Here is a 27,804-nt window from a genome sequence, read left to right as displayed (position 1 = left end):
TTATTTTGATATATCACAGTGAAAGATTTATCGTCCTCTTTTTTTTTTTTTTTTTTTTCAAAAAAAAAAAAAAAAAAAAAAAAAAAAAAAAAGGGTAGCTGTGGGGCTGGAGAGATAGCTCAGAGGTTAAGAGCACTGGCTATTCTTGTAGAGGACCCAGGTTTGATTCTCAGCACCCACCTGGTAGTTAACAACTGTCTGTAACTCCAGTTCTAGGGGACCCAATGCCCTCTTCTAACCTCCACGGATATTGCATGACCCAAGTGCATTTACACACACGCAGGCAATACACTCATACATATAAATAAAAAAATATTATAAAAAAAAGGAAAACCAGCTGAGCATGAGACCAGGAGCCAGCCAGAGAGGAGGCTAGCAAGCAGTGTTCCTTTACGCATTCTGTCCAAGTTCTTGCCCTGACTTCTCTCAATGATAGGTTGTGTCCAGAAAGTATAAGTCAAATAAACCCTTTCCTTCTAAAATTGCATTTGATCAGAGTGTTTATCACAGCCATAGAAAGAAAACTAGAACCAACCCATGGGCAGACACCGCTGTCAGCTCCTCACTCACCCTGATGGACTTCCTGCTAGTGGCCGAGCTGGGGCGGGTGTTGTTGTTTAGCTGGGAGGAGCTAGAGCTGTTTTCATCCTCATCTTCTTCCTCATCAAAGCTCATGCTGCTAGAGATGCCTGTGGTGAGCATAGGAATGATGAGCAAGCAGGTTTATAGCAAGAAACAAACATCAGTGGTCACATGTAGATGCACGTTCACTGACTCGCCTACACCCAAGCACTCACACAGCCATCTGCACATGTCTTCACATTGCCGTATGTACTCCCACATGTCCAGACATATACAAGGACACACGTTCTCTGATGCACACATGAGCTGGGCTTAGTCACGATCCTCCTTGGGATGCATCCTCACCACCCAGTTTCAGCTCAGTCCCTGCATCACACCCCCTCTTGCCTGCCAGTTGCACTGCCCCTGTCTCTTGTGTATCAAAGCCCGAGCTGAGCCTGCACAGGGACCCTCTGTTTCTGACTTGAGGCCTGCTAAAGGCCATGGCTTCTACCAGGGAAAAGGCCCTAGCTCCTCACTCTGCCTGTGGCCTGTGAGCGGGGCTAACTCTGCTCCCTCAGCTTGCCCTGAGCCTGTCTCAGCTGCCCTCACTGACACAGAATGCCACCATTTCTGAGTTGTCTTAAACGCTCTTCCTCAATGAACTAGTCTTTAAGTTGGTTCCTCATAATGTGTATGTGGCCCTGTACAGCTGCTCTCTGCCTCCTGCACCAGGAGTTTCATAGGGTTAGGGCTCACGCTGGGGAAATTGGGCAATCTGTAGGCAAACATGGTCCTCCTACAGTTAGAGACAGGATTGGGCTTCTGGTTGGCTCCCCCAGTTCATACTTCTTTCCCTGAACTTGGCCTCATGAGGGGTCCTTGCCCAAAAGCTTCTCATCTGTCTCTGAGCATATCCCTCCCCCACATCCAGGGAAGGGATGGGCCAGGCATAGGAGTGCCATGCTCCTGGAAGACACCTCAGAGAACCTGGAACAGAGCTTTGGTCCCGGCTGGGCCCCCATGGGGCTCACCCTTCCTCTGCATCGTGGCACGGAGGTCCTGCCCGCTGGGCTGTGAGCCCCCACCGGCTGCTGTCTCCCCTGCGTCCTTGGCGTGGTCTGACTGGCCCACAGTCAGGATCTGCACTGGGCCTTGGGCCTCAGACTTGTCTTCTGCCAGGGCTGTTGGCCCGCTGGTGCCTGCAGGCCAGATACTCCTGAGTTACATCCAGAACGAGAGAAGGGTCTGGATTCTTAGACATCCATGAAGGGGGGGAGGAGGGGATGAATGAGAAGACCTTGTGCAAAACTTTATTTGCAAAACTGATTTTTAAAAAACTACTGACTGCTGTCAGCCTGTTAATGCTTGATAAGCTGTAAAGGGATGTGAGCTTTGTTTCTTCTGTTCTTCCCCCAAAATACTAGCCAAGGGTTGATTTGAATACCTCATATCCCTAAGACAGATAGCAACCATCTACAAAAGCAACTGCACGGTAGAAAGAACAAGACGGAGAACAAGGATCAATCCAAAACATAGCTGAGTCCAACAGTCATTCCTGGAAACAGCCAGCTACAAGTTACACATCCTGGTGTTCTTGTGTCCGTTCTCTCCTCCCTCCCTCGCCGAGGCTTGGGTTCAGAACCAGCATTTTAGGGGAAGCTGGGAGGGACACTCAGCGGACATATGAACTCAGCCGGACTATCCTCCAATGAAACATGCATTTCACGGATTGTCAGAGGCCTCAGGTAAGCCTTTCCCAGCTTCTTTGGGGTTATGAAGAACGTCAAGGGGTGGGGACCGGGGTCAAGGAGGGCTGATGTGTGTGGACCACAGAAACAGCTGCTGCATCTACAGCCTGAGCATGTCAAAAAAAAAAAAAAAAAAAAAAAAAAAAAAAAAAAAAAAAACATTCCCAAACAACTGTGGTTTGCAGTACATACCTGCCTTCCTAAGCAGGTGGTCCCCCATCCCATGCACCCTCGCATCCCTTTGCAGAGCCTGGCTTCTTTCCATTCCCTGCCCAACAGAAGTAAGTCTGGCCCACAGGCAGCTTCTCTGCTTGGCTGACCTCTGCTCAGTTTTGCAGGCAAGTTCATGGACACTGATACCCTACTGCCTAGCTATGGCACAGTGACCTGGTAATCACTACCCATGACAAGGGTTAGGAAACAATGGAGCCAGGAGACAGGAATTGTGGCCACCATCACTGTCCTTGATTCCTAGGGGTCTTTGCTAGACTAAGGAGCAGAAAGTACACATTGGTCTGTGGACTGGACGAGGTGGACTTGGAGTCAGGGCAGAAAGGAAATGCGCATTATGAGGCAGAGTGAAAGCAAGTGCTTGAAAGCATGGGGGCAGTAAGCTCCCACTGAAGGGACTGTCCTAGCTCAGGGGTCTGGACAGAGGGCACTCAGGCTACCATAGGGTGAGAGGAAGGGGTGGTCCTGAGCCACAGCTCAGTTGCACTTCCTGGCAGTCTAAGAAGGCCTCCCCAACCCTCCCAGGCACCCATGAGCTGGGCAAGGCCTGCTGATGGGCACACCTACGTGCACGTACATTGAAAGCCTTCACCCTATCCCACCTCCAAGTCAGAAGGATAAGCTGCTCCCCACCCTCAATGTGGCCAGACCTCTGGGCAGGGCTGAGAAGGCAAGCTAACCTTTGTGCTTTCCCTTCTTCTCCTTTCTAGAGGCCCCACCCTGGCCCCCTGATGCGGCTGCGGCCTTGGTTCTCTTGGCTGAGGCTGGTGCTGGAGGGTGGGAGGCTCCCAGCTGCATACTGGCAAGTGAGTCGGCCTCTTGAACTGCTCAGGAGAGAACCCAAGACAGAAATATGGGCATTGGGTGAAACCAGAAATCCCACTCGATCCCAGCATGGCGCCCCCAACCCTACTCCAGCCCTCTTCTGGCTCCTCACCCACATCACCAGGCCCATTCACTTCCACCAGACAGAGGTCAGGCGGGACCCTGGTCTACTATGATGAAGTCATAGCTAGAGCGCTCATTCAGGAATCAGAGTTCTGGGCCAGCCCGCTATTCTGAGCCTGGGCAAGGGCAGGGTCAGTGTCTGTGAGACCGACATGTGCCATGGAAGATGGAGAAGGACGCAGAGGCTGCAACTTCTGGAGGAGACTGCAGCCAGCGCAGGCCGTCCAGGAAGTTTCCCAGGCTCAGGTGCGCAGCACAGGAGAATGTGATGTGTGGGAGGAAGATCCTGGGAAACAAAGAGCTACATATATACACTAACAGGAGAGCATCAGTAAAGTCCCACCTGGAGGCCTCTGTGTTCTACACACAGCAGGGCCCCAATCTGCTCAAATTCTCCTGCCAGGTGGGTTCCTCCATCTCCTTCCCCTCAACATGCACTGTGCCACTTAGCATGGGTCCCAGCTGCACCAGGCTGGCCTAGTGCACTGTATGAATCATACTCTCTGTCCTGGGGCTTCTGTGTTGTTTTCCCCCACTGAATTAACTTCCAACTTCCAAATTCCTGAAATCTCCAGTTCAGAGAAGATATCTCCAACTACCTAGTCAGAATGGGTGTCCTGTCATCCCTTCACACAGCCTGACATCTTTCCACAAAGTACAACTGTAAGCATCTGCTAAGCTTACCTAGACCAGAAGGCCCACGGAAGGAGAGGCCACACCTGTTTGTGCTTACCCAGGACCCACATCCACTAGTCCAGATCCTTTTTGAGGTCTTCAGGAAGCATTTAGAAAATGCATGAATGTGTACTATGAATGAGCATGGCCAGCAGGTGGGAAACTTCCACTGGGGGTCGCTATCAGTTCTGATGACTTTACCATCATTTAGAATGATCCCTAGGCACGGCATTAACACCAAGGGCCAGCAGGGGGCAGGGCAGGAGGCAGCAGGGGCCAGGGAAGTGGGTGGGCTGGCTCAGACAGCAGGCGTGCAGCAGCCTCCCCAGGGCTTTGTCCACCACTCAGAGCTGACAAAGACTGGGTCCCAGAGAAACAGCAGGAACCTCACAGATGTCCAGGGTTCCCTGTGGGGAAAGCCCCTAAAGGGCTCACCTATTCTGATCTCAGCAGGGAACAGCAATCAGCTGAGTTTGAACCTTGGAACAGCTTGTGGTTTCTTCCATGTTTGAAGCTCTAAGGCATTTTATTTTACCCCTTTGTATAAGCGAAGGGAAAAGTGCACGAGAGCGTAAGTGACTTGCCACAGCCATAAGTAGGTAACAGACTGTGGCAAGATATGGGCCCCAGAGGTGCTGCCTCTTTTGCTGTAGCCTTTCTGCCAGTGACTTATCAAGATGTGCACCTCAGGCATAAAGAAGCAGGGTCCAATTTCTGGGTGCAAGCTTTCACCCCTCAAGTAGCAGCAGGTCAGACTCCACAGGACCAAGACAGTGGCTGTCTTCCCTGCAGGGCACCGTGGCCATCCTTGGGATGGCACCCGCAGAGAAGGTGAAGGAAGAGGCTGCTGGGAAAGGCAGGGATGGGGACCATTCCGTGGGAAGCAGCTGAGAGTGAGGCCCCTTGTTCTCAAAGGCCTTTCAAATGGGATACAGACACATTCAGCATGGCCCCGTGTACAAAGGAACTGAGGTATGCACAGGGGAATTACCATGAAGAACTTTTACCAGGGAGGCAATGCACTATGGCCAAAGACCATCTGGAGTCTGAAAGACCTGTTCTGCTGCCCATCGGCAGTGTACTATGGGCAAACTGCTGAACAAGCCCTGCCTTGCCAATCACATAGAGATGATGAGTTGCTATGAGGATGAAATGACAGTGATGCAAGCCAAGATGCAGCACCATGCCCAGCCCTGACAAATGCTGGAAGACAGCCACACTATCCAGAAAGAAGCGGGTTTCCTCAGAGGGTGTGTGTGCCAAGGAAGGAGACTAGGTTTACACGGTGTGCCAAGCTACGATCTAGGCAATAGGGGCTGGGCTTGTGGAACAGAGAAAATAACTGAGACAGTGTGGCAGGTGGACAGGGTCAGCAGTTAGATGAAGGTTAGCCCCAAGCTGAGGAAACCACCAACACCTGAACGTGGGTGGAGGCGCCAGGTCAGAAGGAAATCACAGGAGGGGAGCACCATGGCCACAAAGGTTCTTCCCACTGGCAAAAGCCAGGTACCCTCTGCCGTCTCAGTTCCTAAATGCATGGAGTAGCCGCCTGCACGACTGGCACCAGCCCAGCAGAGGGCAGTAAAGACCCAATCAATCTGTCTCCCGCTTCTCACAGCAACGCTGTGGGATCTATGGAAGGTGTGGTACTGAATGGAACCTAAACCTAAGCAGGAGGGAGGGTCCCAGGCACACGGATGCAAAGGAGCCACAGCTCAGCGGGATGAGCTGGGAGAGAATTCTCACAGTGGGCTCTGCTGAGAGCTAAGTGTAAGGATGGCAGCACAAGGCTTCAGTGACTGCCAGCCCTGAAGGAATCTTCAGCTGGGGTCAGCACCCACATGCAGATCAGAAGCCAGAGAGTTTGGAGAGGGAGGAAGAGGGTGACCTAGGAGCCCCTAGCTGGTGTGAAGCAGGAGGATGAGAGATGGATTCTCTCAGGAAAGAATGCAGGTGGGGCGCAGGATCTCAGTAAACTTGGACCTCTGAACTCTACGATCTGTAGTTTGAGCCTTCTGGCCTAAGTAGCTGATTTACGTACATAAAACCCAAGGTTAAATGTCTTTCTCTGACCATCCCACACAGCTATCCACTTGAGATGGGCATTGAGCCTGGACAAACCCTGACAGGATGAGTCCTTCACCTCCCTGGCTCATGGCACCCCAGTACAGAGGGTGCCCAGGGGGCCGAGGCAGGGTGTACCTTGGTAGCTGGTGCTGCTGCTGCTGCTGCTGAGGTAGGACTCCACCAGGGGTGCTTGCTCCTCAGACTGCCGGGCCCGCCGGCTCCGGGGCCGCCCATCTGCATTGGCCTGTACCATCAGGGGCTCCTGGCGCTTCTTTTTCTGCTTCTGCTCCAGCAGGGCCCGCTATAGAGGCACATGTTGGGCACAGAGGTGGACTGGCCCACCACCTCCGCCAGGAGGAAGGGGCTCCCACAACGGGCAACAGAAAGCACATGCTCACTGGGCTGCGCTCCAGAGGTCACACTGGGGTTTACAGCCCTGGGGTTCAGGAAAGAATGGCAAAACTGCCCTGGGGACGGGACTGCCTTGCAGGAGGATCACAGACCCAATATCCCTTTCTCCAAGCACAGTGACCCCCAACTGCCAGCCTGGTCAAAGCAGTGAGTACCAGGGCAGGATAATATAGAGCTGATAAAGTAGCTCATTTCTCTTGCACATCAAAGTCATTATTGGAGGAGAGATGCCCCTGCCCCCAGCCAACCCAGCTGGCTCTGTCTTTCCAGCAGCCCCAGCCTCACTCACCTGCCGATCAAGCTTCTGCTGCCTCAGGTTGCTACCCTCATCATCTAGGACACTGCAGAAGGAGAGAAGGATACTCAGGGTTGCCCACAAGGTGCCAGGGGATGGTCCTGAACACCACCACCCCTACCCCGCACCCCCATAATTAAAACTCCCTCCCATCATGGCTCCCAGGGGGTTCACATGGTAGAGGAAGATGGAAGCCGCCATCTGGGAACTAGAAAAGGGAGGAGGGACCTTCAGTGGTAGAGCACTTGCCCAGTATGGCTAAGGCCCTGGATTTGATCCCCAGCACAAACACCACAAAACCTTCAAGGCTGGGTGTGGTGGTTCACTCTTGTATTCCAGCACTAGGGAGACTGAGAAAGGAGGGTAGGAGTTCAAGTCAGCCTGGACTACAAGAGACACTGTCTCAAAAAACCAAACCAACCAAACAAACAAAAATACCCCATAGAAAACAAAGGTTCAGCCACATTTCTGCCATGTTGATAGCTTCTTCTCCTCCATTTCCCTAAAGACCTCGAAGCCAGCCTGGTCCTAGAAAGAACAGGAAGAACTGCTCCCTTCAGATTCCTGAGCAAGGCTTGATTGACGCTCAAAGGGAGTCCAAGCAGAGGCATCAGCCACAAGTGAAGCCCAAGAAGCCTGCCTTCATGCCAGTGATCTGCTTCCTCCAGCTCTCTACAGGGATCTCATCAACTTCCTCCTCCTTTCTGTCCTATCTGGAAAAGGCAGGGTCTTCTGGGGCAGACCATTTCCTCACCCCAAACTCCTGGCAGAGGGGACAGGATATCTCTCCCTTAAACAGGGCAGTGTGTTCTCACTTGGGAGACACTAAGAAACCAGTTCCTCCAGGGCAGGACCAGGGCTGGGCAGGAATGTCTTCAGGGTTGACACAACTAATGCACAGCCCAGCAATGGATCATGAGCCCTTCCAAACAGAAAGCTCTAACTCAAACTATTTGGCTTTCCTACTAGACCAAGACACCCCAGGCCCAAAAGCTATGAAAGCCCAACTCAGGATGCTGCCAGGGGTGGAGACCAGACCAGCTCAGGTGGGCCTGAGTGCATCATATGTAGGTGGGGCTATAATGAGGTGTGTGCCAGAATCTCATGTGTGTAATACACATGTACAGATACCCGTGTAAGAAGTGGGCTTGCTTGTTTAAAGGTAATTACAGTGTGCACAGAAAGAAAAAGAGATTAAATCACCCCCAAATGGTAAAGCCATGTCTACTGTTTGACAGTTACCTTTTCTATCTAGAACAACCACTGACCTACAGATCCCTTAAATTAATACCTCCAAGTAGCTAGCCACCCCTCACCATTCACCTCCCTGCCATGACCTATAGGACTATGCATTATTTTAACTGATAGTTGTCTTGACTACTTGACACCTAGGAAGGGCTTTTCCTGGTACCTCTGGGTTGCTCTGTACATCAGAGGAGCCCCAACTGTGATTTAGGGCTGCACAAAATGGCCTCATTCACCAAACCCTCAATTGTCAAGAGTGCAGGAGAAAACACAGCTCAAAGACAGGCCTCAGTCTTCCTAAGACAGCCTGTCTGCCTGAGAGCACAGCAGCATCTGGGGCTTCCTGAGAGCAACACCAGCTCCCTAAAACTTCCGTTGCTGAGCTAGCAAGCATCTCACCATGAAAGGCACATGGGCCCAGGCTGACAGGTACCACTGATGACCTCTAGAAAGAGGTGCACATGTCAGGTGATCAAGACACCAAGGACCTCACCAGGCCTGAGAACCCACAGCTCCCCACTGCCTCTGCTCTTTGTGTCAGTGGGCCTTCACTCCAACTAACTGCCAAACCTCACTGTCCACAGGTCAGCAGCAGCGGCAGTGCACACGCACTCGCCGCTTCCAGAATATGGATGAAAAAATGCAGTAAGGGCTCTGCAAACGGCACCCACCGACAGGACCAGTGGGGTCTGAGACCCAGACATGCTCTGGCTGGGCCTGGCAGACTGCCAGTGGCCTAGACACACAAATCTCTTGTGACCTCCATAGGTTGGTGCTGGCTTTCTTTTCGCCAGTGGAAGAAGCCATTTCAGAGGTCACAGGGAGGTCACAAGTCATATCCTTTCAGAGGGCAATGCCAGGGACAGAAGCAGCCACTTGGGTCATCTCAGGCATTGGTCTTTGCTGAGCAGAGTAAAGATTACGCCTTCCACAAGTGCTGGTACAAATTTCTGGAGATATTTTGAAAACAAAAGGTGCTCATCAGCAAAGCCACCTCCACCTCCAGAGGCAGTTTGGCTAACAAAAGAAGTTTCCAGAAACAGTGACCTCAGTGCCCTGTGACACACAAAGGCATTTTCCTACCACAAACACAGACTTTTCAGGCAGTTGTGTCTGGGGTCAGAGGCGGTTTTTCCATGACCACAGTACTTGTTTCCCTCCATCCCTACCTCCATTTCCAGATGGGGAAGACAAAGAGCCACAGGCTTAATAACGTTTATCATCAAAAAGAAACAGGGAGAAGGGACTTAACTGTGGCCTCAGAAAAGGCTGAACACAAGGGCACAGTTTCTGAGAAAGATTCTAGAAGCCACAGATACTCAGCACCAGGAATATTTAAGTGCACAAAAGGAGAGGCGCATAGCACGGGAGTGGCCAGAGGGAAGCGGCCCACGCTAGGTCCAACACCTGCGCAGAAGGTCCTACAAGATAACCACCCATCTCCAGAGTCTGAGCATAAACATAATGCATAGAGAAAGCCCGGTTTCCAGGAAAGCTTCAAGGGCACTCGGTAGACCACAGTCACCTAGAAGGGACCACTCTGTCCTGGGAGGGTGTTTGGTAAGGACAAGGCATCTGGGCACAGACAAGGTCCTTGGTGAATAACAAAAGAATCCCCAGCACAGCAGCTTGTGGTGGGGAACAGTGACAGTGACTACAGTGATGTTTGTCTCCAAGGAGAACAGAACCAAACTCCCTTCCACCCCCACCCAGCAGTCCTGCCTCTTTGGCTCCACTGCTGTGCCATTCCTGGGGTGTCTGTCTGTCTCACAACACATCCCTGCCCTGCCTCTTTGATGGGCACCATTCTAGGCTGCACTAAATGATAACCATGCAAGGAGACATTAATGGCTTTTTAATGACTCTGGTTCCAATTATGGAATCACTGCCAAGGCCCGGCTGCCAGCTGCAGCCCCGCCAGGAGGCTCAGACAGAGACTGGGCCCTGATGGATGGGTCTTCCAGCTGACCCTGGCAGCTCTTTCATTATGGCTGCATCCTGTTGGAAGCCAGACCTAGAAGGTCCAGGAATGCACTCATCACTGGCTCCATCTGCAGTGTCTCCCAATTCATCTGCTCCACCCAGGGCCAATAAGGTGGCAACTCTTACCTCCCATGGAGCCAGGTTATCCACCACCACTCACCTAGAGGTACTGGGAAGGACAGGTATCTGGGAAGTAAACCACAACTAACAGGAGGCATTTCTGCTGAGGCCCAGCAATTCCACCCTTCCCTTCCTACACTCTTTGTAAACTCCAACTCATCTACCAGCACTATCAGGGGCCCAGGCCAGGACAACCTAGGGATTGACTCTGCCATCTGGATGCTCCCTTCAAGCCTACTTTGCTACCCTGCCCCCATCTCCTTCCTACCTTCATTCCTTCCCTGGGCCACAGTGAACACTGCCCTGAACCCAGGAACCAGAGCAGCAGGCTGTAAGGACAAGCCACCCGGAGTGTCTGACTGTAACCCTGTGCCCAATGCCAGACCCAGGCAAGACCACACCCATGGCTCTTGTTGCCCTTGCAGTTGCTTGGCACACAGTTGGAAATGGCAGTTAGTAAAGGACCATGATGCTCACAGGATCTCTTGCCTCCTGGGATGGGTCCTCTGCTGTCCAGCCAGGGGTTTCCAAACATACCAGGTACATTAAAGCTATGACACTGGCCTGGCCGTGATTTGGTAATTCAGAACTACTGGGGAACATGCCCCAGAATCAATTTTATTGTTGTTTAAGTAAGTGCCATGGGGTTTATAATGCTCAGCCATGCAAAAGGATCCTGTGACCCTAGCTGGGGGTCTTTATAAAGAACAGAAAATTGGAGTTTCTAGAAAGAGTTGCCAGAGGTGGTTACAGCAGGACACCCATAAGGCTAAACCCAGCAGCAGGACTAAAGCCGTTGGGAGTCTTGCTCAGTCACTAATGCTGCTCCCCAGCAAGTAAGGGAGCACGTGGCGGGAGAAGTCTACCAAGAGCAAAAAAGAGGGGAGCCCAGAGACTTGCTCAGGCTCAACCCAGGGAAGAACTGTCCCATCACAACTGATTGGTTGAAGACATTTGGCCAGGGCTCCTACAAATAAGGGAGCATGGAGAGAGTGGGAGGGCTTATGTAGGCCCTTCCAGCTGACTCCCTATGGCCTGGAGCTGCCTTGAGAGCAGAGGTTCAGAGGCCTCACTGTGACCGAGAGCACTATATCCTTCAGGTGTTTTGAAAGCCCAGGTATGCAACCAACCAGGAAGTTGAAGCACCTCTAAATGTTTGAGGTTTGACATCACTTTGATTCAAATAGGCAGGCATCTTATCTGTGCTGAAGACATAGCCAGAAATCATATGAGGTCCCTGCTCTGAAGTAGTTCATGATTTGGTGAGGGAAAAGCCCAGGATTAACTGTGCAGTGTGAAGATGGTGCTGGAGAGATGGCTCAGTGTTAAGAGAGCTTGCTGCTCTTGCAGAGGATCCAGGTTCAGTTTCCACTACTCACAGGGTGGTTCACAACTGCCTGTAACTCCAGTTCCAACTGGCACCCTCTTCTGGCCTCCACAGGCCCCTGCATGCATCTCATGCATCTGGTACACATAAACTCATGCAGGCACACACATACACATAAAAATAGTAAATAAATAAATCTTTTTTTTTTTTTTTTTAAAAAAGAGGAGCACTGAGGACAAGCCCAAGCCTCAGCTGTAGTCTTTCCTAACAGAACTCTACCTACCTACAACTTATAAAAGGTTGTAGAGTCAGGGGTGGAGAGATGGCTCTGTGAATAAGAGCACTGGCTGCTCTTGCAGAAGACCCAGGTTGAGTTCCCAGCACCTATATGGCAGCTAACAACCATCCATAACTCCAGTTCCAGGGGATCCGACACCCTCTTCTGACCTCTGAGGGCACTGTATGACATGAGTGCACTTACATACATTCAGGCAATACACCCATACACATAAAATAAAAATGAAATATTTTTTTAAAAGGTTGTAGAGTCAGGGGTGGAGAGATGGCTCTGTGAATAAGAGCACTGGCTGCTCTTGCAGAAGACCCAGGTTGAGTTCCCAGCCCCTATATGGCAGCTAACAACCATCCATAACTCCAGTTCCAGGGGATCCGACACCCTCTTCTGACCTCTGAGGGCACTGTATGACATGAGTGCACTTACATACATTCAGGCAATACACCCATACACATAAAATAAAAATGAAATATTTTTTTAAAAGGTTGTAGAGTCATATACTACAGGAATTTATAATCCTCAAGAACAGAGATAGAGAAAATGGCAGAACTGGGAATTACTAGTAATGGAAAATAAATAAAAGGCAAAAACAGATGACTATAGTTGTTGATTTTTACAAATGAAATGGCTCCCTTTTAAGTCAGGGTGTGAGCTTAATCCATGATCATTAGAAATGGAGCCAAAATTACCCATAAGAAGATTATTACTATCGCTGCTTTGAAGAAAATATGAGTCGAGCCCAGGGAATGCAAGATACAACCATCATATAAGGAGTAAAACCTCACCAGCACAGCTAACAACAAGTCAGCCAGCCCTTCTTCTCCTTGTACCACATTCCAGTCCGATGTGCTGAGGCATTAGGGAAACCTTGTGCCAGTCAAAGCACATGCACACATGCTACCCCACTCCCAGTTGCAAGAAAATGCCTTGTGTGTCTCCTGTCCCAGTTTTCTGCCACCCGACAGGCTGTGGCTTTGCCTGCAATCAGAAAACCAGGCAATGCAAAGGGCCCTTTGAATTCCCTTCTCTCAGCCCAAGTCCCCTCATCCTGGAAGTCTATAACCCAAGTCCAACATTTTCCCAGGTCCAGTGCATGCCCAGAAAGACTGAACAGGGCAGGGGAGGATTCTGGCAACTTCTGATGACAGCCCACCCTCAGTTAAACACCTACCCTCCCTAGTGTACAGAACAAGAAGGCAGGGTTGGTGACAGGAATGGGGAAAGCAAGCAAGGCAGGCCATCAGGGTGCCAAGCTGTTTTCAGGGCTAGGCTTCCAGGGGGGCAGGATTCTGTGCTCTAGGCTGCATATGGGAGGGAGAGTAGAAGGTGGTTAGGCCTGGGCTAGTCTCAGAGACAATTCTACCTCCCTAGGCTCTTCTTTCCCAGGAACAGGCTGAATCCTCCCCAGCCCGAGACAGAGTTTTCTCTATGACAAAAGCTCTCACTCTGCAAGTTGCTTTAGTCCCTGGCTCCCTGGGAGAAGCCTCCTTGAACCATGACTTGGCCTGGCTCAGCCTCCCATCAACCAGAACCTAAAAGGGCCATCACCTCCCCAGCCACAGTGCTGCCTGTGGCCACCGCCCTACATCTGGACCTCCTTGAAGGTTCTTCCACAGCACTGGAGTCCGCCAGCCCTAGCCTACAGGCAATGGCCTACACCTCTGCTGACAGACAAAAAGTCAGTGATACTCTACAGGGTCCACTAACTTCTAGAAGATCCTGAACCCACAAGTGCCAAGAACGCTCCAGAAACCATCTGCACCCCCAGCCTGGATGTATGTCCAGGGCAGATGTTCTTTTGAGTTAGCACAACCCCAGTCCCCATTTCCCAACCAGAGTATCTCCTGATCCATGTGAGACTGAGTTGTGAATGCCTATGTTTGCATATGTGCATTACTCATGTGTGCATATATGTATCTCTGTGTATTGGTGGGGAGATGCAAAGCATCTTAAAGAGCTCCCACCTGCGATCAAAGACACTAATAATTTTCCAGAAAAATCCTGAAATCCCAGGCCAGTGATAGATGCCTGTTGACAAAAAGATCAACAAGCCTTTTAACAAGCCTCAGGCAGTTTCACCTGGTTTCTGTTTGGGACTCTAACTGGACAGACTCCTGTAAGGGCTCCATCAGAATCATTTTCTGACAGTGACTGGGTTCAGCCACCAGGCTTAGACCATGTGGGTCCTAAGGGTCTGATTCTGCAACCCTCTGGCTTGTGTACCTGGGTCAGCAATAAGAATCGGGTCCAGTACCCTTTTTACACACATGCTTTCCAGGAGGCTTGGAGGCAGCCCGTAGTCCATGGCAACTAGAGAGCCAATGACTGACCAAGGATCTGGCGCTGCTATGGCGATGAGCTCTTTTCTCTGGAAATGGAATGGAGTTCGAGTGGATGGGGAAAGGCCTGGCGTGCACCTGTGTGAAGACGGAGACTACCCCCGCCCCCCCACACACAAGAAGACCAGGGCCTTCCTTGGGTTAGCCCAAGTGTTCAGGAACAGGAAGTGTCAGGGCTCGAGTGCTTTTGTGTACATGAGGGCAGTTCTCTGTATCGTGAGCTGGTCTTGCTAGCAAGCTGGTTACTACTGAATCTCTGAAAAGCACTGAGTAGTACTTGTGAGTAGGCAGTGTGGAGCATTCTGATACAGGACATGAATGTGCACAGATTTGTCAGAATGCACCCAGGTGGCTCGAGAATTGGTGTCTAGAGATACATGGGTGCATGTATATGTGAGCTGCCATGTGGTCTACTTTCGGAATAATCGTCTCCACGAATCTTTGCTTTGACTATGTGAACTGACCAGTAGGGGTATCTTTAGCTCAACGCGCAGATGTCCTATGTGTGCAGCGTGCAGATGCAGGGGTGTGTGCGCACACAATATACAGGCGTGTGTCCTGGGTGCTGCCAGCCCAAGGAGGCCTTTCAGCAACCCCAGCGGTGGATGGGGTGGAGCAGGGCAGGTGGCTTCGAGTCCCTCGAAGTTGGGTAGGAAAGCCCCGCGCTTCCCGTGTCGCTAAGGATGCCGAGGGCATGGATGCCCTGCATCCACGCCAGATGGCCCGACCGATCCCACGTCCCGAGTCGGGGATGGTGGGCGGCCTGGCAGCGCGCTCCCGCCCTCCCTCGTCCCCAGCGTTGGAGGGTGGGGAGTCTCCCGCGCCCCGAGTGGGAGAGGCCGGAGCGTACCTGTAGGGAATCCAGTCGGAATGCGGCTTGGAAGTCATGTCTCTCGGGGGCGGGGCGGCGGCTGCAGCTCGTGAGGCCGGGGCTCGGGTCTGGCGCGGGGGCCCTGCTCAGCTCTCGGGCCGCCCCGGGACACATCCTCCCGGGCCCGGCCGCTGGGGCCCGCCGAGGCCCGCACTGCACGCCAGGGCCCCGGCCACAGGCTCCCAGACCAGCTGCCTGCGCGGCGGGAGCCGAGGGCGAAGCGGCGGGAGCGCGCAGGGCCGCGGGAGCGCGCGGAGGGGGAGGGCCGCTCTGCTGGTGCCCAGCCTCGCACCCGGCGGGGCTCTGCGTGGCAGCCGCCGCCCCGCCCCTGGCCCCGCCCTGGCGGAGACCCCACCCCCGAGGACCACCCTCCGCCCTTGGCAGCACAGGGATGGGGCTTCAGTTAGAGCTCTGGGGAGCCTCGGGTCCAAGAACCTAGAGCTGCCTCCTTCCCACCTCCAGGTTCACACGCCCGCCTTGGCAGCCTTCTGATCTTTAGTTTGGGTGAAGAAAGGGTCCTTCCCATCTAAGATTTCACAGTCAAGGGGAAGGTCACGCTAACTGTGGCACTCCAGGTCCTTAGAGCATTTAGTGGGCACAATGGCTTTGAGAATCAAATATTTTACCACCAATTTCTGGTGAATGAAGCATGAGAAATGCTAACGTGCCTAAGGGCAAGGCACAAGGAACCATGACGCTGAAATTGAACCAGGGTCTCCTGTCCTTCAAAAGCCCTTTCAGAGGGCAGCACAATCCCAACAGAGATCATCTAACCTTGGGTGCTGATGAGACCAGCACCCATCTTTAGTAAGTGATGTGGAAGAAGGGTTAGCTGGAAACAGGGAGAAGAGGTCAGAGGTCCAGCAACACAGCAGGGGGAGAGGCCAGCCTGGGCCTTGTGGGTATGGCAAGGGGCTGGTAAGGACTGAGCTGAGAGGCCAGTCGGGCCTGTGGGTAGGGATGGTGGGGGTGGCTGAGGAGTAGTAGTCTCTACACAGAACGTGGGCATCCTCATGTGCACCCTGGACTCAGCAGCACCAGCACCAAAAGCCAAGAGTGTCCATGGGGGGGATGCTCTGGCTTGATGGAGTATGGGAATGGCCTTGCTGCCCAGAGTGGGTCCCATCTTGCTGCCCTGGGGCCAAGCCAGGATCCCCACCTCTGACCTCTTTCAGCTTCTTCTCAGCCTTGTTTGTCTGGCTGGTAAACTACAAACACAATGATGGTATTTGGACTGCTTGCTGAGCCATTGGGAGCTGGGACTTTGTTAGGTGAGAGCTGTAGGGCTTCTTTAATCTCATAAACACCCTAGGAAGTACATTCTACTATAGTACCCACATGTTAGCAGAGGAAACTGAGGTACAGAGAAGATAAAGCTCATGCTCAAGGTCACACTGGTGATCCTTGGTTAAGCTAGGATTCACACACAGGCTCTCTCCATCCACATTCGTTACCCTCAGCCGCCTTCCTCACAGTTCCCATAGTGCACATGCGACACCCCTAACCTCCTCTCTGTGCAGGGCAGCATCAGACAGTTACCTTTGATTATTTATCAACCTCTTAAGCACTGCTATTGTTATGGTGGCCCTCAAGAGAAAGGGCCAATCATCTGAGAGTCAGGTGTGTGCAGAAAGCAGAGCTTCAGCCTTGCCTTCAGGGAAGCTTGGCCTAGCCTCTGCTTCTACCCAGCATCCTCTGGGAAGGACAGCAGAGGGCTGGTCCTCACAGCACAGAAGCAGAGCCACTCCCCAGAGCTCTCTGTCCTTCTCACCAGGACCCAGGCTGTGACCCCTGCAGTCTGTCTTTCAGGCCACCTCTGGAGTTACACTTACCAGCTACCTCTTCAGATGACTACAGTCTAGAAGACTTTCCCTTTGAGAATTTGAGGCTGCATTTCCCCCTTTATTCCCAAATTATCTGACACTTTAATGCAATCAGAATTAAGTTGGAAGGTCTCAGGAGCCTGGAGTAATTGAATCTATTAAAAACAGACACTAGGCTCTGTCTTAAGGGAACAAAATCTGGAGGTAGAGTGAGGTGCTGAAATGCCTCCTCTTCCTGCAGAGGCTGTGTGTGCACATGGGATTCAGGAGAACCAGTAAGGATATGCCAGTGCATGCATAGTGTGTGTGTGTGTGTGTGTGTGTGTGTGTGTGTGTGTGTGTACCTCCGAGTATGCATACACACAGGATGTGGGGAGACCAAAGGCCTGTGTGCCAGCTCATGCATGAGGGTGTATGTGTATATGTATGTGTATGTGTATATCTCTATGTGTGTATATAATATATGCAGAAGCTAAGGGTCTGGGTATCAGTGTACTCATGAGTGTATGTGTGCCTGTGGGATGTTAAGGAGGCCGGGGTACTGTGTGTCACTGCATGAGTGTATATGAATACATATGAGTGTGTACAAGTGGGATATGGGGAGTCACAGGGACTCTGTCAGTACACGTGAGTGTGTATGTGCATAAGAGCTCTACAGCCAGAACAACTCTGCACAAGAACATTGGTTGGATATGTGTTGGTGTAAGTGTTGGGGGGGAAGGGTATGAAGGGTGTGGACAATCTACAGGGCTTGTGGTGTTCACACTCAACTCACAAATCAAGAAGGATTTTCCCACCTGAATAATGGCCCTCGTTAACCTTTTAAGTTTATCCCACTGACTTCATCAAAAAGCCATTCTAGAAAGCCACATGATAGGACTGGAGAGATAGCTCAGTGGTTGGGAGCACTAGCTGCTCTTGCAGAGGATCAGGGTTCAATTCCCAGCACCCACATGGCAGCTAATAACTGTCTGTAACTCCAGTTCCAGGGGTGTCTGTAACACCCTCTTCTGATCACCTTGGGCACTGCCTGACACAGGTGCACTTACATACATGCAGGGAATACACTTATACACAGAAAAAAAATAAAACTATAAATTTTTTAAAAAAGAAAGCCACATGAAGAATTCTGTACTAGGCCATGGCTAAACACTGTGTTTTTACAATTGTGCTATAAGATGACTTTGAAGAATTTCTTTGAAGTAAGCCTTTCAAATTTAGCCCCAGGAACAAGGTCATCTCTACAGAAGTACTTCCACACAGCAACCCCAACATGTCTTCCTTACCACTGGTCTAAATATTATGAAAATTTGCTATGAATTTAAATTCTCCTCGCTATTCTTTAGATATTTTCAAAGATGGCAACAGTTTGTTAAGGGGAATGCCACTTAAGCTTGAGGACCACAGTGCTAGCCCTCGTGAGCAAGACCAGTTCACCTAAGGAAGGAGGTTAGCATTCTGATATCTTGCCACTGCCATGTAGAGCCTGCCATCTTTTACACAGTGTGACTGTTTATTGAGTGAGGCCACCTCTTTCAATTTTGGAAGTGAAGGGGTATGGACAATAATTATGTGTGCAGCCCAGGCCCTGCCTGGTGGCTTGGCATTGTGACTGTACAGTCTCAAGAAGGCAATTCAAATCAACCAGACATCTACCACCCCCTACCAGGTCAAAGGCTGATGCTGGGTTTGGTGGCTTTGGCAGGGATCAAGGAAAAGGCTGCTCCAGAGAACTTCTACTCTGGCAGTGGAGATAGGGAGAAATAATGATTATACCAGTACCAAGTGCCGCGGGGGGGGGGGTCAGAGGGGAGCAGCCAATGGCACTGGAAGGAGGAAGACCACATGGACAAACCTCTCCTATGAATAGACATGGATCCTCTCCTATGAATAGACATGTATAACAACTGAGTTGGGCCTTGAAGGATGACAATGATTTTTATAGATTGCTAAGAAATGGAAGAGGAAAATTAACAGTTACCAAGATTTTACGAATGGCAGAGTACTGTGCTCAGTGCTCCCTCCAAATGAGGTGCCATGATCAAGGATGCACAGCGTATGTGACCAATGCACTCGAAAACTGTGTGAGCCAGCATGGTGGTATGTAGCGGATGGTTCACTGCAGCAACAGATGAGCCTAGGAAGTTAGAGCTGAGCTAGATCCCCTGTCACTCTGCTGGGGTGTTTGAGTTTTATTCTACAGCCCATGGGGAAATTACTAAGACAGACACAACTGGAAGCAAAATAAGACAGGAGACAGGGCTAAAGAGATGGGAAAATGCTAGATGGCTCCTAGGAAAAGGGGCTACTAAGGGATAAACTTGCCAGACTGGGGAAAAAATGTCAATAAATACATATTCTGTTTACAAGGTAGATTAGTAAACATCCTTGATGAGTTTTGAATGAGAGGAACAGGTTTATGAGATGGGATACCCTTTTGAGCACTGGAGCAGAGGTAAGCAGGTCCCAGAACAGTCCAGAGCTTTCAAAGCTGTAGGACAAACATTGGGATAAAATGATAGCATGTCAACGGCCAGATAGCTCCATGTAATTCCTACTTAAACAGCTACAAAAACTGCTGCTCCACTGTGGATGATGAAAGTGATGGTAAATAGCTATATGATTGTCTTTGAAAAAAATGTAAGGTAACATTAGTAGAATGCAGGTACAAAAACCAGCCTATTTTCCAAATCACTGCTGAATATAATAGTGGATAATCTCCACACACACAAAAGCATAGTGTTCGGGGAACATAAAGCTCCCAAGGCATAAAACAAGGTAACAAGAAGAAAGGCAAACATAATGGTTATGAAATAAATGCATGATAAACAGAGAGCCACTAGGCTTGGATCATACGTGACCATTATACCAGGCACTCCCCTGTGTACTTCATAAAAACAAATCTGGGTGACAGGATGATGAAATGGAACTCTTCTCCTCCTGGTTCCAGTTGAAGGTCTGAGTTAGTAGACTGTACATTCCAGAGCGGAGTGAGACACACTAAACAGGACTTGGAAGAGTCTGTATCCGTGCCATCCGCTGACACCCATCTCTGGCATATATACTACAAGTGAGGCTGCAAGGAAGGGTTGATGGAGCGTCAGGAGGAACCTTAGAGACAGCCCTTGAGGTCCAATGACTTCTAATAATTGGAGGAGTGAAGGAAGCCATTGCCTTTATCTCAAATCAGGTGACTAGGGCTTTGTAGAGACCACCCCCCCCCCGCCGCCTCCCGCCATGGGAGCAAATGTGTAGCTCCAATGGTTTTGGCCACAGTGGACTGACATTGGATCCACACCTGGCAAATTCAGTTTGCCTCATCCCTGATGGAAGGAAGGGTATGCTCAAGTTTGCAGGGCAAAGGATACATGAGTAGTCACTAAGGGTTGATGCTGACCCCAGCATGACAACCAGGTGTAACTGGCCTACATCCATGGCAAGAGGCCTCCTTCATGGGCGGTGATGACACCATGAAGGGGACAAGCATGCGTTTCTAGGGCCTTTCTGAGAAAGAAATTCAAGGGGAGCTACACCCACATCAAGGGAGCTGTAGGAAGGGACCCCAGTGATAGCATGGTCTTCAGGAGCCCACAAAGGTACCCTAGAGAGACAGAAGACCCGAGAATATATAGCAGCTCATCAGAGCACAGGCAAGGAAGAACTCTCCCGGATGCCTCTCCTCACACTGCTTTCCCTCCATCACGCACCCTAGAAAGGGGTCAGTCATTTGCAAGGTGGGCCCTCTCTCCACAGCAAGCTGTCCTATATCAGATTGTACTAGGCAAAAGCTGTTACTGTGACTTAAGTTTCAAGAATCTTTTGGGGCTAAGGATTTACCTCAGTGGTAGAAAGGTTTCTTACCATGCATTTGTGAGGTTCTGGGTTTGATCCCCAGCTACACACACACACACACACACACACACACACGGGGGGGGGGGGGGGGGGGTTGGGGTATTTTTATATTTTTGTTACAATAGGACAGATTACTCAGATTACTGATAAGATGACTTTTGTGTTACCTGAAAATGACTAGAAAAATCCTAGGACTTAGTCTTAGGACTAAACTTCATCTAATTTTAGAGAGAAGTAAGCTCCATAGAATAAATGTAAAGAGATCGTAGGAGACAAAAATAAAGATTGCTTTATGACGTCTCATGAGTCATGCCCATTCAACTTGATTCCACATGGTTCCTCTCATTTAATCATCACATCTCTTCAGGTAGCTGCTATTATTATCCCCATTTTACAGATGAAAAAACAAAAGGGTACAGAATCTGCTCAAAGTCATGCAGACAATAAATAATAATAGAGTTCAAGTTCAAAGTCAGGCAGCAGAGTTCCAGAGCTGGCAGGCTTAATGATCACCCTCTAGAGACAACCAAATAAGAGGCTGAGATCTTGATTCATTCATGCCTGTTCCGGAACTCTAGCCAAAGAAAACATGCCTATTGATGGACAAATATAACATATTCATTGATGTTTTATTTCTAATAAAGGAACTTAGCAGGGGTGGAGATGAATGTCTGTCGATTGGTACTGTGTTCACTGGATGGATCACTAAGCATCCTTTATGGGAACTTTTTAAAGACAGAGGAACAGGAGTATATGACGGCATACATTATCACAAGGCGGCAGCGTCCCTATAAAGAAGCTCCATTTACACCAGTATTTATTTAAAAATGAAATTGCCGAGGGTGAGAAAGACTCAGTCTAGTTCTATCATTATGCCACACCTAGGACTACATCCTTTATTACCTTGCTGCCCCCGCCCCCCTTCTAGATGCTCCCAGCTCCTCTGAACTCTGGCTCCTCAGACCCAGTGATCCCGTCACAGCAGACCACATCCCAACTACCAGTGTTGAAGAGAGACAGATGCACACTGTGCACGGTGCATTTGATAAATAAAATCATTTAAATCCACGTTGGTTAAGCTACCCTGCACCACTTAGTGTGATATGATAACAGTACTACAGTGATACTCAGGTGGCCATCCGTCCCCTAATGCAAACAGGTACAAGTAACCCCTGCAATTCTTAGTCTGGGTATTTATTTATTGTGTGTGTGTGTGTGTATGTGTGTGCATGTGGAGGCCAGAGGTCAACTTCCAGCTGTTCCTCAGGAGCTGCCCACTTTATATTTTGAGACAGAGCCTCTCCCTGGGACCTGGGGATCTCTTCACAGGCTAGACTGGCTGGCCAGCAAGCCCCAGGGATCCTTCTGTCTCTACCTCCTGAGCACTGGGATTCCAAGTGTGTGCCTCCACGCCTCACTTTTTACATGGCTGCTGGGATGGAACTCAGGTTCTCATGATTGTGCAGTAAGCACTTTTACTGCCTCAGCTATCACCCCCAGCCTGTGGTTATTCTGTGGGAGCAGGGAGGCGTAGGAAGGATGCTAAACCTTAGTACCTGCACTTTACCCGGTCTATTCTTGCTCCATCTTGAGGCAGTGGCTGAGCGTGTCCTGGGTAGGGAGACCCTAGCCAGAAGCACAGTGTCTCCTACCTAGGGCAGTTTCTAGCTGTTTTTCTGCTCTCTTTCCAGCCTTAGCAGCCAGGACCAGCTCCCCCTGGGAGCTGAAGCTGGGGTTTTTAAATAGAAGATAAGAGGCCCAGGCCCCTGTGCTTGGCCTCCAGGAGGGTTTGTTTTACTGGCATTATTGGATTTGTAGATAAGCAAAAGGGAATTAAGCTGATCAGGAAGAGAGGCAGAGAACACTCATTTGTTCATAAGGCAGGATTTATCTGGAAGAGCCTTCTCCTTTGTCAAACAGAAAGTCATTTCCTTTATATCCTCCAGCAAAGGACGTTTTATTCTGTAACCTTTCAGCAAAGCTCCTGAGTTTGTTTTTTTGACCTGTTTTTCCCTGGTCTAAGAAAACCAAGGTTATTTAAAGGGTGAAATGCATTTTTAAACAGTCCTCCTGAATTTACAAAATAACTAGAGGAATCAGTGTCTGAATATAATGTCAACTATCTGCGATATTTATTACACCAAACACATTTTATTTTGCTTCATAACCGTTCCTTATAGCTGATGCTGATTCATAAACATTAGACTCCAAAGCCACGAGAGTACTGAAGACACAGTCTCACAGGGCAGCCTCATGGGAGTGGAGTTGAGCCATATTCTCTGGCTGGCTCAGTGTTCCCATCTTTGGAATGAGCATAAAAGTTCTACAAAAGTCCTATAGATTCAGAGGGCTTAGAAGAAAGAATATGGGGCTGGAGAGATGGCTCAGAGGTTAAGAGCACTGACTGCTCTTGAAGAGGACCCAGGTTTGATTCCCAGCACCCACATGGTGACTAACAACCATGTGTAACTTCAGTTCCAGGGGATCTGACACCCTCTTCTGACCTCCGCAGGCACTGCATGACACGGATGCAACTACCTACATGTAAGCAATACACCCATACACATTAAATAAAAATAAATAATTTTTTTTTAAAAAAGAAGAAAGAACGCAGTCCTAGGTTCTTGTCCAGGCTCTGTCATTCATCTGCTGTGACCTTGAGCTGCACAAACATCAGGATGATTCCAAAGGCTCTTTCTAGAACTAGTTTTTTCAGATATTTTGAGTCTTTACAGCACCAAGTGTTAGGAGATGAAAGCTGGTTATAGTTTGTTCAGTTCTGGACTAAGGATAAAACACTTGCATTTTATAGAAGAAATTGCCAGTAATAAACACAGGCAAGATTTAGGGTGGAATTCTCACCCTTTTGGTGTTGCTATTTTACTGGTGGCCAGGGACCATTCCCTAAGGTTCCCCTCAGTTTCCTCATCTGCGCAATAGTCAAAGTGTTGCCTTGCCTCCTGCACAGTGTGTGAGGCCGAACAGAGAGAGGAGTACCTGTAAATGCTAAGTCCAATCCCCGCGGTGAGAGGACTACATTTAGTCATTAGAGCTCCCCCTTGCTGAGCCCCCACGCAGGGCAGCCAAGTACTGGCAGGTATGACCTCATTGATTGCATGGCCACCTGAGGAGCTATCACACTGAAGGCAGCAGATGAGCTGTGGGTGGTCAGAGCACAGGGATTTACTCAGCCTCAGCCAAGGCCTGGGCCATAAGGCCACCGCACACAGAGGAGATGGACGACCAGAGGTGGTCCCAGATGCTGCGCTGCCTGGCACTAGGAGGCATGACAGAGGTCTGGTACCTGTCTCCTGTTCTTTGTTGGTCTCCTGACCACTTCCCTGACTACTCCCCAGGACTCTGCCTTATGTCCCAGCTCCCATACTTGAGTTTCAGCCCATCTGCTTTCCAAGAATTATTAGCACTCACTGAATCCATTGTGACCTTAGCTTTGTCTCATCCTGCCTTCTTCACTGTAGTAGACTTTGGGGTCCTCCCTTGGCCCCTTGTAGGTGAGTAGACATTTGATAATGTAACTGGCTTATACCCTCACATGTTCTGAATATGCCATTAATGTCTCATACTGCAGGAAACCTCATCTCTGAGTCCCTAGCCTCCTTACTGCCCACAGGTATGCTAATCTACAAAATGAGGGGTAGGGATTAGATCTCTAGGCCTCTAGTGTGGTAGGAGTTGCCCATCTGAGAGCTTACATGAAAAGGACACACATTTTTTGTGGGCAGCTGTTCTGGGACAGCAGAGAAAGAAGCCAGACCCAGAAAGAGGGCCGTTACCCCACCCCATACCCAGAAGATAGGTGGGAAGGGCAGGAAGCACTCTGCCAACAGGCCTCAATTCTGTCTCCCTCCGCATGGAAAAGAACAGAGGGGATAAGCAACTATGGAAACGTGAACACACAGGTACTAGAAAAATTCCAAATGATCAATAAGTATGTGGAAAAACTGTCATCCCCTCTTCTTCACCATCCTCCTTTGACAATCAGTCAGCAGGTCCTGCTGATGTCTATCCTGCTCATCATGCCCAAAGCCACTAGCTTTGCCCATGACAGTCTGTGGTACATCACATTGGCCTCTGGAGCCGGAACTGCTGGTTTCAAAGCAGACTCTGACATGAGCTGCCTTGGTGTGTCCTGGAAACAGAAGAGTTAATATATGGAAGCCACTTGAAGCAGGCTGTGTGAGTTAGCTGTTGTTATATAAGGATCTGCACCCCCTTTCCCTCTGGCCCCCCTGCAGTCTGTTCTCACATGGCAGAGAGTGATCTTTTCAGAATGTAAATCTATCCTTGCACCTGCTGCTTAAAATCCTTGCCGACTTTCCTTGCTCCAAGACCAAAATTTTAAAAAGTGCCTGCAAAGCTGATGGAAGTTGTGCTCTCTGGCCATACTGGTCTGCTTCCACACAAGCTAGGCTCCTGCTCTATCTCTGTAACAACGTTCTCTGCTGGGTCTGGAACTACCTTCCATTATCTTCTACCCACACGCTTCCAGGCCCAGGCCCTTGTTCCAGGTTGAGGTTCTGTATAGATGGCCCACTATCTACTGGGCCAAACTACCTATATTTCTCTAAAATTCACGAGGAGGGCACTGATGAGCACTCATTAACCTACTGTATTAGAAAGGCAGGGTCTTGATTTACATGATAGCAAATGTAAATTGGGGTCCCAAGAAGACTTGAAAAAGTCAACAAGAAAATGACAAGAATTTCATCAAAGGTGTCAAATCAAAAAGAAAATAGTCAACAGCGGCTTCTATACAGAAAAATACAAAATGAAAAAAATCATATATAATGGCAAGACTTTATGAAGGAAAAGTTTCAAAATAAAATCAATGAGGCTCTTTGTGATTTATAGAACTTACAGAATGTAATTGAGATTTATAGAAACAACTCAGATAACAGAAGTTCCTAATGTATTCCTAAGAATACTGTTTTAAAAAGAATACCGTTTTAAAGGCAGTAATTCTTTTTAAATGTGACTTTATTTCAATCAAAGAAGAGTTCCAAGGGGATTAAGTTTGATAATTACAGGGATTTCTTAAGCCACCCCTTGGTGATGATTTGTGTGTGTGTGTGTGTGTGTGTGTGTGTGTGTGCACGTGTGAGCATGCTATGCATGTATATGCATATGCATGTATATGTTCGTGTGTGTGCACGTTTGTGCAGGTGCATATGGAGGTCAGAGGTCAGTGTTGTGAGTCCTCCTCTGTCGTGCTCTAACTTATTTTTTGAGACAGCCTCTCACTGAACCTGGAGCTCACTGATTAGGTTAAACTGGCTGCCAGCAAGCCCCAAGGATCCTCCTGCCCCACCACCCCAACATCTGGGTAACAGGTGCATGCAGCTGTGCCCAGCTTTGTATGTGGGTGCTAGGGATCCAAACTTAGGTCCTCACATTTGCATAGTAAGCAAGCACTTTTACTTACTGAGCCATATTACCAGTTTGTAGTTATGATTTAGGGGGAGGGGATAAGTTCCCAAATGGTTTGCAAATGTAAAGGCCTGGCTATGATAAGAAAGCCAAGGTGGCCAGTTGGCTTGCTGGCTAGTGTGGCTCATCAGCCGGCTACACGCACACTGCAGGAACATGCCTACATTGGGTACCCTGCCCTGTGGCCTAGAATGACAGGTTCCTAAGTCTTGTCACACAAAGTAGTTGGATGAGAGTCCAGTGAGTGACGAGTATTTGAGGGAAGGAAATAAATGAAGAGGCAACTTCTGCCTTTTTCATGAACAGCTTTGGAAATGTGGTTGGACATCAGCAGGAAGACCAAGGAGTCAGAGGTGGACTCTACAGGGGATGCGGGTCCTTGGACAGTGTCAGCCATGCTGTGGGGCAAGGTCATGCTGCTTGCTCAGAGAACACAGGAGTTCAGCTACTCTCCAAACTTTCTAGCCTAAACAGGAGTTTGATGGGTGCCCAGCCTCTGAATGATCACCAATAGCAGTGACTGAGAATCCATCATGTAGAACACATCTGCATCAATCAGGTTTCCTGCCCCATGTTCCAGGAGGGCAGATTAAGAGGCTGCAACAAGGCAGGAGGCAGTCAGGGAGTCGGTATCTGAGACAGTTTACTCTTGCCTACTCGATGGGATTTACACTCACCATGAAATCGTATGTCTGGTTATCTCTAAGAGGGTGTTTTCAGAGAGGTTTAACAGAAAGGGAAGACCTGCCCTAAACAGGGGTAGCATCATTCCATGGGCTGTGCCCCTAACTGAACAAAAAGGAAAACGTGAGCTGAGCACCAGCATTATCCTTTCTGCTTCCTGACTGGACTGCACATGTAATGTGACCAGCTGCCTCCTGCTCCTGCCACCATGCCTTCCCCACACGATGGACTGCATCCCTTCTTAAGCCATGACCCAAATTAAACACTTCTCTTTAAGTTTCTTTTGTTAGGTATCCTGTCATAGCAACAACGACAAAAAAGTAAGCAGCTGGGTGTGGTAGTGCATACCTTAAATCCGAGCACTCCGAAGGCAGAGGCAGGTGGATCTTAGTGAGATTGAGGCCAGCCTGGTTTACATACATAGTAAGTTCCAGGCCAGCTGGGGCTGCACTCTGTCTCAAAAAAGAAATTAATACAGTACCATATTTTTTTGTTTTTCCTACTTCACACAATTGCTGGGTCTGTTGAGAGCCAAATCCAGCTGACCTGGATTACTGCTCCTGGGATAGACTCCTCCCCTGCCCTTAATTCCTCTAGATAACCCAGATAAAGATTATCTGGAAGGAAACAAAAATGAGGCAAAACCAAAGAACACAGGTGAGATGAATAAGAGGAGCACCAGTTCCACCGGACAGTAAAACACAAAGCTGCAATCACTAAACAGCTTGATGGTGGACAGAAATCTCATGTGGAACTTCAATGAATGAAAATGAGAACCCTACAAAGTGGTTTTCTCAAAAATTTAGTTTCGGGCTGGAGAGATGACTCAGCAGTTAAGAGCAATGGCTGCTCTTGCAGAAGACCCGGGTTTGATTCCC

At 49.5% G+C, this 27,804-nt stretch overlaps 1 protein-coding gene across 2 annotated transcripts in view; it reads right to left on the bottom strand.

The window, feature by feature from the left end:
* Tub (TUB bipartite transcription factor) overlaps window positions 1–15,352 on the bottom strand; it is a 20,634-nt gene extending 5,282 nt beyond the window's left edge. Inside the window, exons 1-6 of one of the 2 annotated variants that reach the window (XM_008853430.1) lie at window positions 15,099–15,352; window positions 6,934–6,985; window positions 6,369–6,534; window positions 3,224–3,367; window positions 1,596–1,763; window positions 571–689 (exon numbers count right to left, since the gene is read on the bottom strand). In XM_008853430.1, coding sequence (XP_008851652.1) covers window positions 571–689; window positions 1,596–1,763; window positions 3,224–3,367; window positions 6,369–6,534; window positions 6,934–6,985; window positions 15,099–15,136 — 687 coding nt within the window. In that variant the 5' untranslated portion in view covers window positions 15,137–15,352. The remainder of the gene's footprint in view (window positions 1–570; window positions 690–1,595; window positions 1,764–3,223; window positions 3,368–6,368; window positions 6,535–6,933; window positions 6,986–15,098) is intronic. The other variant, XM_008853431.3, reaches the window with a different exon arrangement.
* Between the last annotated feature and the right edge of the window lie 12,452 nt (window positions 15,353–27,804).

The sequence above is a fragment of the Nannospalax galili genome, unplaced genomic scaffold, assembly GCF_000622305.1.
Source record: "Nannospalax galili isolate Female #2095 unplaced genomic scaffold, S.galili_v1.0 scaffold44, whole genome shotgun sequence".
NCBI lineage: Eukaryota > Metazoa > Chordata > Mammalia > Rodentia > Spalacidae > Nannospalax > Nannospalax galili.
Note: the sequence above shows the minus strand (reverse complement) of the source record. Positions and strands in the feature narration are given on the sequence as shown.